Source organism: Coccomyxa subellipsoidea (assembly GCF_000258705.1).
Source record: "Coccomyxa subellipsoidea C-169, whole genome shotgun sequence".
NCBI lineage: Eukaryota > Viridiplantae > Chlorophyta > Trebouxiophyceae > Coccomyxaceae > Coccomyxa > Coccomyxa subellipsoidea.
Genome location: NW_005178030.1, coordinates 1,465,336 through 1,478,534, shown reverse-complemented (window position 1 = coordinate 1,478,534; position 13,199 = coordinate 1,465,336). Strand labels below are relative to the sequence as shown.

Here is a 13,199-nt window from a genome sequence, read left to right as displayed (position 1 = left end):
GCGTGCAACTCACCATTCATCTACGGAGGAGCAGCATAGCCGATCTGTCCATCTTCGGGCGGGGGTCCTGGTGCGATTGTCCTGCAGCGAGTGCAAATGGAACAGATCATCACTGCTATCAGTCAGATAGGAAGGTACTGGATAAGAGATTGTTATTTATGATTGTTCCTGAATCGTCACAGGAATTCTCGTCCGTCACGGCAAAGTCTTTGCGCGCCAGTGCTGTAGACATCTTGTCCTCAGTGCAAGCCAATCGCAAATGATATAGTGACGCTTGGTCATTGAAGTTGTTCAGTTGTTCCCAATAAAGCAAATTTTATGGTTGTACAGCATGATCAAGCTCCTGCCGCTCCTGGTCCTTCCATCGCTTTGACATCGCCATCGCGGCCACTTCTATGCGGTTGCGTGCCAGCGTAGATCGTAGTGTATTGAAGATACCAACAGATGTAACGAACGTGAGAAATGGACTTGAACACTGCAGGACTGTCTGGGAAGGCATCGGAAAGTCCTCCTTAACGCAAGCTTGACGAGCTGGTGGCACAGTGCCTAAGCAGGCGATCGCTCGATCCGATGCAAATTCAGTCCGAGGTTGATCTAAGGACTTTAAACGTTCCTCAAGCGAACACATCTGTGTCTTGTGATTTGAGGCCTGCAGTCGCTTTCCTCTCCACTCATTGTTCTAGAACCAGGCCCTGTGGGCTTCGGATCACGTCCGCTACCGAGAAGGGTTTGTCTTTCGCTGAAGCTTCGTAAGCGTAGCAAGAATACATAAAAGAGTTCTCCTTCTAGGACCTTACAGATAATTTCTCTCCTCAATGCACGGTGCGGCAGGATGTTGATTGACCAGAAAGCCAGGTCCAAAAGTGCCTTACGCATTACACTCTTTCACTCCGTCGCCCAACGTGTACTTTGCAGATGCCCTTTTTTGTACAGGGCAACAGGTTGGCGCGTTGAATGGTGCCCTTTTTACAGGATAAGGTGGTCGCCATGAGGGAAGCTCTGTCCCATGCAGCTCATTTGCCCTTCCAGATGGCAGCTGCCCTCACCGATGAAGTTGCCCACCAAGTGGAGGAATTAGGGGCAAACCACAGGGTTGAGCCTGAGCGAATTTCCTCCCAACTGTATCACGAAGATAGCACGCAGATGAGGCAGCAAGAAAAGTCCGATCAGCACACTGCAGCAGCAGGCTTGGGTGCAGAAACACCACCTCAAGCACACAGCAATGGTGTGCCCCGAGCAGGCAAAGTACACTCTGGCAGCGAAATCGGCCCCCATCCGGATGCCAGCAGGCACATCCTGCAAGAGCAGAACACTGACACTGTGCAAGATGGAGCCAGCACATCCCCAGGCAATAACTCAAGCCCGCGGCCGGACAGATGCGTCAGGTTCGTGAATGAGGACAGGGGCTCGCAGGTAGAAAGCCTTGCAGCCGAAGCTGCAGGCAACCAGCCGGCAGTGCAGCAGCCCACAGTGGCAAGTGTGGTAAGTCAGCCCGAGCCGTTCAGGGGCAAGGATGGAGAGGAAGAGGCCGCTCAGCCTGGGTCTCCTGTGTCACAGTCAGACAGCGCCCAAGGAACTTCTTTGAGCTCCTCGGTGAGTTAATCTCAAAGGGCTTTGTTCCTATTAAAAAGCACTTTCATGACCGAAACCTTCAACCACTCAGAACCTTACCCATATCTTTTTATTGTCAGCACCCTTTGCAGTTGCAAGGCAACCTTTGGACGCGCCAGAACCCAAACCTATTTCTCAACCTTTTGAAGTGTTTTTCTAACACTGTAAATTAGACTTGACTTTCAGGGACGCTAGGGTCATGCATGGCAGGATGGCTGCACAGGCAAGAGGCCGATGAGTCAAGATGCATACAAAATAAGAGTGGATTTGAATTTTTATTTGAGACTAGGAACGATTACTGAGGCGGTGATGTGTGCTGCGGCAGTCGGATGGGCTGGACATTTCAGGCAGCGGCGTCCACGACTACAAGCACTACAGGATGGGCAAGGACGTGATCACTCGAGTGGAGTATATTTCCTCCACACAGACCAAGGCAAGCCATCCATCTTGAGTTGCATACAGCATCCCAGGAAGTAGAATATTCCACTGCTGCATTCACTAAACTGCGGCCCGGTGAATTTTATTTTGATAAGATGTCAAAGTTCTCTATATCCCAGTGCGCCAGATGATGCCAATATCGTGAAATAACAAATAGCCAGACTAAATCAAGGGAGTGAACAATTGTTCCTGGATTGGGGGTTTCACTCTGCAATCCAGGCATGCATGCCCTGATTCCCATGCATGCTCAGGTCTGAATAGTGCAGCTTGTATCATGTCTGTGCTGAGGCAAACTAACGCTGCCTGCAGGCGGTGTTGACTTTCCTGTGGATCATCGAGATTGTCGGCCTCGCCATGCTGACCCAGGAGTTCACACTGAAGCTGACAGATGTGCGCACCCCCACCGATGGCATCCTTTTCTCGTCTCATGAAATTAACTTTGTCACAAGAATCATCCCCGCATGGAGATTGAGCTCACTACAATGACCATGGCTTCATGCATGGCATGTCATGCCCTGTTGCACATCTGTTGACTGAGATGAGCTTCTGCCATGCATGCATCTTGCCTCAGCTTGTCTTGAAGCTGAACGTTGAGCTTGAGGGATATCCCCGAAGGTCTAAATTGACAGTGCCTCCCATACACGGCATGTGACACATCAAGCCGTCACCGGGCAATTGACTAAATGCACTTCTCGAATGCATGCTTGACACAGACGCTATTATTTCATCCCGTCATGCATTGCATGTGATGCGCTGCCATCGAGCTGTTGACTGATGTAACTCTCTGCTTTGGCCTGCAGCCGGATGGAGCGTTCAAGAACCAGTCCATTCCAGTGGTCAACGTGGTGTTTGGGTCGCTGTGCTGGTGTGCGCTGACTGCCTGCATAGTCATCTACCTCATGCGCTACCACACTGCCCGGAGACAGGGAAGGCGCTGGTGCGAACCCAGCCATGCACACTTTTGTTTGGGGGCTGCTTTTGATCACCAGCAGCTGCACAAACCAGTTTTTGTTCAACTTGCATGTGTCTCTCTTCTCCATCACACCTGGCACGAGCAATGTGCCGCTAAAGATTGCATGGTGGATTACTGCCTTGTGCACATTGCTTATTGGCAAGTAGGCAGCCCACATCCTTGAGCTGGAAATTGCAGCAACACCGGTATATGCTTGCATCTCTTGTACTTCTGCTTGGGAAGCGCCACCACTATTGCTGTCTGGCGTTGTCCGAAGTGCTTGTAATCTGAAAAAGTCTGAAAAGAGGAACGCATGTTTGTTCTGCAGGAAGCCTAGGAGGAAGAAACTGGCCACGCTGCTGTTCACAGAGCTGGTGGCCCAGTGGGTCAATGTGACATTCTTCCTCGTACCCAACATTCAGCTCCTGGCCAACCCCTGCGGCATGTTCAGCGTGCTCGTCCGTGAGTTCCTCTCCCATTTTACTTTGCCATGCACCCTGTTCTCGTCAATCTAGCTTGTTGGGAGCACTGTCCTCCAGAAATCGAGCTCGTCTTCCACAGGGCGTGCCCTTAGCTGGCATGAAAGCATCACACCATTGCCTGAGTATGGCCTGAAGACACATGTTGCCCCATGTACTGAGGTTTAACAAATTTCGCACGTCCCGGCTGGCAGGAGCCTTTGCCTTTTTGTGGTAAGGAAGGATGATGTGCACCCGCTATCTTTGCTGCCTTTCTTTGGTTTGGATCCGTAGCTTTGGATCCGTAGCTGTGCTCACAAGCTTAACAGTGCTTCCATGCCTTGGTTTGTATTTGGTCGGCGGAGCCCTATTCTCATGCTCAGAGCATTCTCAAGGAAGTGCGTTTTCCTCTGCAGCCTACTGTGCGATTGTGCGCTGGACTTGCTGGAACACCATCTTCCTCATCACCGTCATCCAGGCCCACAACAGCAAGCCCTACTGGAAGGGAGGTCAGCTCTTCAGCCATGCACATTCTTTTGTTTCCTGGGATGGCACAATTTTATACATGAAGCTGCTCATGTGCGCTCAAGGCAGCACCTCTGCTGCTGCTCCTTTCAGCAGGACAAGTGCCAGTTTGCCGGAGATAGTAGATAAAACCTCAGTTGCTCAGGAACCGTTTGGGCTGTTCAGCATGGCTCAGCCTGGTTCAGAATATAGTAAGTAGCCAGCCCTGCTTCCTGTTTCAGCAGGTTGTGTGGCAGAGAGCTAAAGGTAGCAGGTGTAATTGATTCTTTTGTGATGGTGATGCAAGCTGTATTCTTGCCCCGGCTGGCAGGTAGTCATTTAAATACTGAGCGCCCTGCCAAGAATGGTCTTATTGGGACCTCGCAAGTTCATCAAAGCGAAAGAGTTATGTTAGCCTTTACATGGTGCTTGTCTGCAGACGCACCTTGCCTCTGGCAGCGGAATTTTGTCATGAGAAGAATGCTTCTTCTGCGCTGCAGAGAGGAGTATGTGGGAAAACTGGATAAGGTCACCATCGGGGAGAACACCCGGGTGGATCAAGGGCATCACGCGCAGGAAAAATCTGACTGAATTGCCAAAGGGGGAGAATGCGAAGCGAGGGAAATACGAGGGATCAGTCATGGATGCCCCTTGGATCATTCATGCCCCAAAGCTCATTGTCTGGTGAGTCTCACAGCCTCAGAAAATTCCACCATGCATGACTACGAGCCTTCGAGCTTAGAGGATCTGAACCTAATACCAGATCAAGTTTCAGATGTGCACAGGATACCTGAAAGGTTCAAAGCGTCCGAGAGACACTGACTACAATGTTAACTGCAGGTGTTTGTTCGAAGCAACCCTCCTTACAGATGCCATCTACTACCTCAAAGGTACGCCATCCATTCAATCTGCAGCTATCTCCTCGTCCAAGAAACTCAATCATGCATGTATGCATGCATGCATGCAGTCAAGGCACTCTCTCAGGAACAGGCGCTTTTCCTGAGCAAGACGAGCACATGTGGCATTCCTTTTCAGTGACAGTGTGATATTTAGATGATTTGGCATCAGAAGCAAGCATTTAGAGCGTAGCATCTTCCAGTCCTGCCCCGGCTAGCGGGTGGCAGTATAAGTACCGAGCGCCATGCCTGATTGACTGGTCTTGCTTGGATCTGGCAAGTCCAACAAGGGGTAGAATTGTGGCAAGTCAGCACGACCTGCGTTGCCTTTTGGCAGGGAAAGCGTGTTATAATGGTAATGCTCTTCCAGTCCTCTACTGTACAATGTGATCTGCGCATTGCATCTCATGAACATGTTTGCTGCAGTGGGCAGGCGCTCCACTTCAGCCTACCAGTTTGCCATGCTGGCAGAGGACTGCATGGTGCACAGAAATCTCATCCAGTGCAGGATCAACAACGTTCAGGTCAGTGTTACCTCTGCAGGCTTTCAAAAGCTGCCTTTGCATCATAATGTGAGGCAAAATGTATCACATTTTGATGGCTCTGGGTGTCCGCTCAGAAGCCACAAGTTGCCTTTAATACATCATTACTAATCGCAATTTGCCCTTTTTGAGCTGATACGCCCCAAGGCCACCAATAGAAGCCCACATGTCTTCAAATTGCTTTCCTCAGCCGCTTTCAAGGCTTCAACCAGTTCATTCAAAGACACCCTCAAGGCCACATTGGCTTCTTTGCCCAGTGCTCTTGATTGGGTGATTCGGTTTTACTTGGACCTGGCGCGTCCATCAATGGCTTGAATATGTGGTATGCTTCATATTCAGCATACCGTTACGACCAGCTTATGAGGCTAGGATGGAAGGGTTATCTTACTCTCTCTTTGGCCTGGGTAATTCTGCTTTCTGGGAAATTGGTAGGCTTTGATTGGTTGTCGTAATCAATCCCCCTGCAGACCCACTTTGCCTCCGGCAGGAATAGAGACTAATATTATTATATTATTAGTAATCCATGGAAAAACACTGGTTCAGGTGGCTCTCACGGTGCTGAACATGTCATGGGCCTACGTCTACTTTGCCCTCTACTTCCTGTACCTGATGCAGTCGGTCTACAAGCTGCGCACGCTGCCGAGGCAGGACCACAAAATGTCCAATCTCATGGTCCGACTGCAGGCACGCTCTTAACCTCCTTGCTTGTTATAACTAGCCATCCATTGTGGAGAAGGGGTGCTTGTAGCGCAGTGGACTCAGTTAAGGCTAGTCTAGGCTAGATAATGAGGCAACAAATGCAGGGTCGGGGGTTCAAATCCCTCCTGGCCCATTTGTCTGCATGAACTCACGCATGCCTTGCCGGAGCAGATATCAAAATTTGTCTTCTGAGGTCATGCTGTTCTCCTCATGATTGCCTGCAGAACGCTCTCAAGCTCCTTCAAGCTCAATGCGCTTTTATGCATGTCATGCATGCATGGAGCTGACAGCAAAAGTCCTTCCTCAGTTGATGCAGCTGCGCATCTTATCCGACCATTGATTTTGCTGCAAGAGATTCTGCATGCAATTGTGCATCTGCGTCTCGGAACTCACAGCAAAGCTTCTAACCTAATACAAGAGTTACCCGCGCATGCTGATTGCTTTGATATTTGACATCTGGCATGTATTGTGTGCAGCTGCGCGTGCGGCTGCTGGTGGTGGCGTTCTACACGCTGGGCATCGCGCTGCTTTGGTACGTGAAGATTCACAGCTGCAGGTCCTACATGTACACCTGGTACGGCCTCCTTCCCCTGCAGGTGAGTCATGCCTCTTCATGCCAGGCTGCACATGAATGCGTGCACATGTAAGCATGCACCATGGACGCATGCATGCATGCATGCAAACACCATCGGCACGCCAAAGGTCCCTGCAGCTTCTTATTCTCAGTGGTAGCTTCCAAGCGTGAAAAAAAGTTTTTTGGAATGGTCATATGCAGAGTCGACTGGCGCTGCACGGGCACTGGCCTGTCTCTCATTGCATTGGCGCACATTGAGCGGTCCTGAGCTCTTGCCAGTTCTGAATGGAATGACGTTGGAAAGCATTTGTCATAATGTGCAGGTGGTGGAAACTGGGGCAGCGGTGACATGGTCTTTCTTTGCTATGCCAGCCACTCACCTGGACGAAGACATGCCAGCACTCCAGGTGAGCAGCACCGGCAGGACCTATCTTGATATCATGGAATTATTTAAAAGATGTATACACTGTCTTCCTGAAGCCTGGTCATGCCCCCTGTTAAGACTGTCGCTTGACAGAAATGTAATACTGCACTGTTCTCACCTCGGCGAGCAAGCTACACTATCGGCCTGACCTTGGCTTGATTTTGGAATCTACACAGACGCATCTTCACAATTGTGCTTCTTCAAGAATCCTTGAATTTGTTAGAAATATTTGGATTCTTGCCATGGCATGCATTCCTGTGTGTTGCAGGTGTGGCTCCAGGAGTTTGCCTGGACAGAGGATGAGAGAGCAGCCAAGGTGGAGAGAAGGAACAAGGACGAGCCTCAGGGGCGCCAGCTGGCAAAGGAGCCCATGTTCTGCTTCGAGTTCGCCATGAACATGCTCTACTGGTCTGCCCTTGTCTACGACTATGGAGAGGCCTGTTCCTTGCCCCTTCTACCGTACTCATTTTGTGAAATATGCCCTGATGCTTGCCTCTTGACGAATGCAAAAATGCACCCCTGAACATTATCGGCATGCCAAGGTGCACCTCCACCCTGAATCTCCTTTGCAAGCTGAGCTGCGCATGCTCCTTGACCATGCAAGTAGTGATGCTGACACGATAACTTCCAGTCGTGGACCATATTGAGCTGACCTGGCCATTTGATCACCATGCACTGGCCACTTCTGAGAGGATGCAACTGTGAGATCCTGTTTCACAGAAGAGTGATTGCATGCCTCAAGCATGTGGTTGCATGCCTCGAGCATGTGCGGCAGAGGGGGATCCGCAGAAACCCGCTGTGCGTGCCAGCAAAGCCTGTTAAACAAACATACAATCAACAATTAATACTACTACTAATAAATTCAAGTCCCAGCCATCTAGGATGAAGGCATGTCCAGCAATACGCGGTCATGGCAGTTCCTCCACCAATGCGATGGCAATTTAATGGACTCCATCCTCTCCCTTATGTAATCCTTTCAACTCTTCAAAGGCCTCAAAGGAAAATGCAGATGACAAACAGATTAAGTTTTGTCATGCAGCGGGAGAGGGGTCTGTCACTGGAGACAGCCATGGGCTTGTATGGGCTGGAGCACTCGGAGCTGTTCTGGGAGAAGGCACGGGACACCAAGTTGCTCATGGCCTGGAATGACAGCCGAATAGTCATCGCATTTCGGGGGACCGCCTCCATGTCCAATGCCCTCTCAGACGTGCAGGTGACTCCTTGTTATTGCTGCCCGATCTGAATTCAAACCATGCATGCTGGGTCCCTTGGCGCCTGATCAGGATCATGAACAGGTTTGATAATGCACATGTCAATTGATTGCTCGCAGCAACAGCTGTGAGTCGCTGCACTGAATCGATTACAAAATTTTTGACTATTTCTTTGATCTGAGTGCCATGTGTGTCACCCTTTCCTGGCACACCCTGTATGCCACCTTGCCAACGAACCTTCCAGGGGACTTGTATCATCTTGAAGGCTCCCCTGGCTCTTATCCTCAAAGGAAACGGGTACCCTGCATGACCTGGCAAGCTGAGCTAGGACTGTGGCAGGCATGGCGGCCAGTGCATGTGCCCAGGAAAGAGCATTGCAATACAACATACTATATGTAATGCAGAATCCCTTAGGCATCATTGTATTGAATCAAGTTTTTAGCGGTTCCTCCTGTGGTCTGTGCCAGGCGTGGCGGGCAGTGCATCCACCCAAGAGGGGCCGGTGGGGAATGCGGCCGCTGGTGCACGTGGGCTTCCTGAAGAGCTGGACTCGCGGTGGACTGGACATCCGCGTGACCTCTAGAATCAGGGAGATAATCCAGGGGCCCGACTTCGACCCTACCAAGGCCGCGATCTGCGTCACAGGTGGGACTAATTTAAATGAAACAGTCCCCTGTCCCCTAAACTATGCTCCCCATGAACCTAGTGCACTGCAAAGCGGCTGCGAGCCGGGCAGCATGCCTCGGGATGTTGCTTGGATAGAAGAAATCTCATCCCGTTGAACCGCAATGTGCATCGCGAGTCCCACAGGCTTCACAAAAAGTTGCCGCCAGATATTGTTGCACGCAACTGCGCAGCACAGCATGCTCAGCATGGGTGTAGCTGGAACACCCCAGCATGTAGGTAGCTCTTAGCCATCAGTGTTTCTTTCAGTGGCGTCTTAAACCCAATGTGGCCTTAAACAATTAAACAGGGCAGATTTCTGGCTTTTGACAGGCTTCTGGATGTCGGCTTGGAAGCCATATAATGGCTTTGAAGAAATAATTCACACCCGCGCAAAAGCCACACTTTGCCCCTTTAGACATGAAAAAGCCCTAAAACCACCAGTTTGAGCCAAAAATTTTCTTCGAAATCCTATATTCAGCCACTTTTGGGGCTTTGGCCAACTCATTCAAAGACATGTTCTGAGCCACATTGGCTTTCAGCCTAAATCCTTGGAAGAAACACTGTGCGCCATTCTAGTCTTAGGGCCCTCTGCAGCACCAGTCATTCCTGCAGGGCATCCAGCAGAGCTCTCATTTCAGTGCCACACAACTAATTTAATGTAAACATCCTTTCCAGGGCACTCACTGGGAGGAGCTCTGGCGCAGCTGGCAGCGCATGACATAGCGCTCGCATGCCAGGACAGCGGGAAGGATATACGAGTTGGATGCTACACCTACGGCAGCCCACGAGTGGGCAACCACGCCTTTGCGCGCGAGTTTGACAAGGTGTGCCCACCTGACTGCTCGCAGCTTGCAGCATGCAACATTTACCGTGCATTGCCAGAGTAGGCAGGATGCTCATACGCACGATCAAGGGGAGTAAAATTGTCCACATTGTACTCGCATTGATACGATATGCATGCACGCTGACTCATCTTGACTTGCTGGCGCGTGCTGCTCAGGACACATGTATACTTTGCACCATTCCAGACGGCGCCAGTTTTATTTAGAGATTGCTGCGACACACCAGCTCTTGTGGGCTGGGACACTCTGCAATAGTTTCCGAAATCTGCCAGAAATTAGTGGGTGCTGAGCCTCGAGGTTTTCAACCATTAACCTGACAAATTAGAGGGTCAATGACTAAGGTTTTGCTGAGCTGGCTGCAGGTGGTGCCCCACTGCTGGCACATCATAAACAATCAGGATGCAGTGGCGCGCTCGCCGAAATTTCTGGTGCTCTACAAGCGCGCCGGGCAGCGAGTGCTGATCAACAACAATGGGGACATGCTCGTGCGGCCCTCCTTCATCGAGAACTCCATCCTGCAGATGCCTGGAGGTTTGCAGCTCCCTCTGACCAAGAAAATATCCCTGCTGAGCAATGTGTGCAATATACAGGGCCGACAAATGTGTCCCCCCAGCTTTTCGACAGAGAGTGAACCATGCGAAGGCTCAGATATACCGTAGAGTAAATTCAGTTGAAAACAGAAGATTGCAGGATCAAGAGAATGTACAGGTGTTGCATTGCGCCTTGAACAATGTCTTCTGAACAGCTTTAGTCTCTCAAAGCAATTTCTACTTGTTCAGTAAAGCGTCTGCAAATGTTGACTGGACAGGTGGCAGCGTGGGGGACCATCTTCTGGGCAGCTACCTGCGCTCTCTGCTGGCGATCCTGCTCGCGCAGTTCAGCTTCAAGGCCTTCCCTGGCGGCATGGAGGGAGTCGTGCGCCTGTGTGAAAAAAGTCCGCCGATTCAGGCACGCTGCTCTTGTTTCAAGCTCTGCTGTATTTTCTCACCACATTATTAGGCCTGCTCTCACATGATCAAGGATTTTGCAAATTTCTAAAATACAGATTCTATCGCGTAGTGCACTACTGCACTCTCTTCACACCCACAAAGCCTTCAGCAGGAGCACAGTATTGTCATATACTGGTGTGAGTTTTCCAACGTTTCATCTGGTTGCCCTTGCATGCAAAAGCACCTCTGCAATACTGAGCATCACCAGCATCTATAGGCTACTGTTCAATTTGGTAGCTTCCTGACGTCCTATCTGCCACTGTCTCTACAGGGGCTTCTGTTGGACGGGGCAGGGATCACCATCGATGACCTGCGGCGAGTCAGCAGATGGCATGGCCACGTGGTTAACCCCAAACTCGCCAGCACGACTGCTGCAGAGCTCGTGGCCGCCATGCAGGCCCGCAGGAAGAAAGCAGCCAAGCGCATTCAAGAAGCCAAGGTGCTGCACAACCTCATACTTTCGCACTCTTTGCTTACCAGTGTTCCTGACAGGATCTGGGCCTTTGCTAAGGGACCACAGAGCAAACACAGGCTCAAGGACAGCTGTATCAGTGTGATGAGAAGATGTCAAGTGGCCATTACAGAGAACTGAGAGAGTCCCATCTACTTCTGGGTTCCAGGCCCGTTATTGTACTATGATGGCCTGTCAAACATGGGAGTTGAGTGGGCTGTTTTGCAGGCAACTGAATCAGCTGGGTTGTCCGCTTGTTTAGGCGGCGAAGAAGGGGGATGAAGGCAAGGCAGAGGAGCCGGAAGCTGTGGAGAAGCCGGCGGAAGCTGAGGAGGAGCCGGTAGAAGCTGAGCGGAGGGAATGTCGGTCTTTATGGCAGCGCATCCGGCGGCGGCTGCTTGTGTGGCTGGTGGTTGGCCCCACGCGAGAGGTGAGGCTCCTTTTGTATTTGACATTCATCATTGCTGAAGCATCCTCAGGCTGTGCACAAGTAGTTCTGAGCTACTGCAATTGCTATTTGCTGGACGCAAAGGTACTTAAGCAGAGTGAATTTGCTTCCTAGCCTGCAAATTAAGGCCCTTTTCTAAGTTTTCCCGCTACGCATTGAGCTGCCTGATGCTTCTTGAGTCATGCTATGTATCCCTGACCGCCGCTTTTTTTATACATTATTTCTCACAGCAATGCAAAATCTGCGCGCAGGCTTGCAGGGGGAATGTGGGCAGCCGCAGCATGCCGGCAGGTGACAGCGATGCCACGTCAGACGCCAGCACGCACTTGGACAGAGTCTCAGTGGCTACTATTACCAGCACAGAGGAAGGCAGTGGGGATGTAGATCTAGAGAGCCAACGGCCCTGGCCTTGAATGTGTTGAAAAAGGCTCGTCTAAAGCTACCTGAGGTTGACTAAGGCATCAACTAAGGTGAAAACTGAGTGAGATTGGTTATGGCGTTGGCAGGGCCACACTGGCGCTGCAACGTGACTATGCGCCTTTGAAAGAGATGCAGTGGCTGTGCATTAGACTCAAGTAGCTGAGAAGTGTGTTGAACTTGAAGGCCGATAGATGATTCTGGGCCCTGCACGCATGGAAGTTATGGTGTGGAATGCTGGCACTTGTGTTGCATGTGATCACAATATTGATAAGCACTGCTCAGAGCAGGGTGACAGTGTACTTGCTATAGTGACTGTGTTTTTTGCTATGGAGGTGTGAGGATTTGGTTTCGGATGTCTGGGTGGTGCTTGATCACTTGAGCTTGCGGGTCTTTCTTGTTACCGGGATGTGACCTTGACATTCTGCTATTTCACGAAAGAGCTGGATTCCCATCATGGGACCATAAAGTGAACTGACATCTAGGGCAAGCTGCCAGGAATGATTGTAATTCAATTTAGGAGCCTGATCAGGCTACTCCTGTTCCAAATTGGAACTTCCAATGCTTATCAGGTCCAAGGTAAAATTTATATCCGAGGAGACCTTAACGCCACGATGACCCCACTCCTGAAACTAGAGGATGAGGACATAGAGTCAAAGTCTTGCGCCCTGTATCATCTCCACGCAAACGAGACGACACAAACATCTCGAAAAAGTTTGGGAATAGCGCAATAAAAGGTCTCTTCTTGGCGTACACGAGCATAGAGGTTAATATCCTTTCCGGATGTTGATTGATCGCTGCTTCCAAGCAGTTCTTGCAGCAGGCGCCACACGTGCTCAGAAGCAAGCTCAGAAATAGGTGCCCAGCTCGCACGACCAAAAACCCAACAGCAAAGAGAACATTCTTTTATTGTGACCAGCATATGCTCCGTTCAGACTCTGAGAACTCAACTCTGTGCAGGAAGACGAGATGGTTATGAGGGACGCTCTAGCCAGTGCAGCCCAGCTTCCTTTTCAGGTGGCAGCCGCTCTTACAGACGAAGTAGCACACCACTTGGAGAGCTTAAACGCAGGCCAC

At 50.6% G+C, this 13,199-nt stretch overlaps 1 protein-coding gene across 1 annotated transcript; it reads left to right on the top strand.

The window, feature by feature from the left end:
- Positions 1–987: 987 nt before the first annotated feature.
- On the top strand, positions 988–12,235 carry COCSUDRAFT_57157 (alpha/beta-hydrolase; the record flags this gene model as incomplete). The annotated part of the gene is made up of 20 exons (XM_005645742.1): positions 988–1,593; positions 1,937–2,002; positions 2,359–2,439; positions 2,850–2,986; positions 3,330–3,463; positions 3,876–3,968; positions 5,286–5,383; positions 5,945–6,073; positions 6,577–6,696; positions 6,998–7,081; positions 7,367–7,516; positions 8,138–8,311; positions 8,777–8,954; positions 9,651–9,799; positions 10,180–10,348; positions 10,626–10,732; positions 11,078–11,245; positions 11,520–11,687; positions 11,957–12,046; positions 12,212–12,235. The coding sequence occupies 20 exons, from the start codon at positions 988–990 to the stop codon at positions 12,233–12,235; spliced, it is 2,925 nt and encodes a 974-aa protein (XP_005645799.1).
- Between the last annotated feature and the right edge of the window lie 964 nt (positions 12,236–13,199).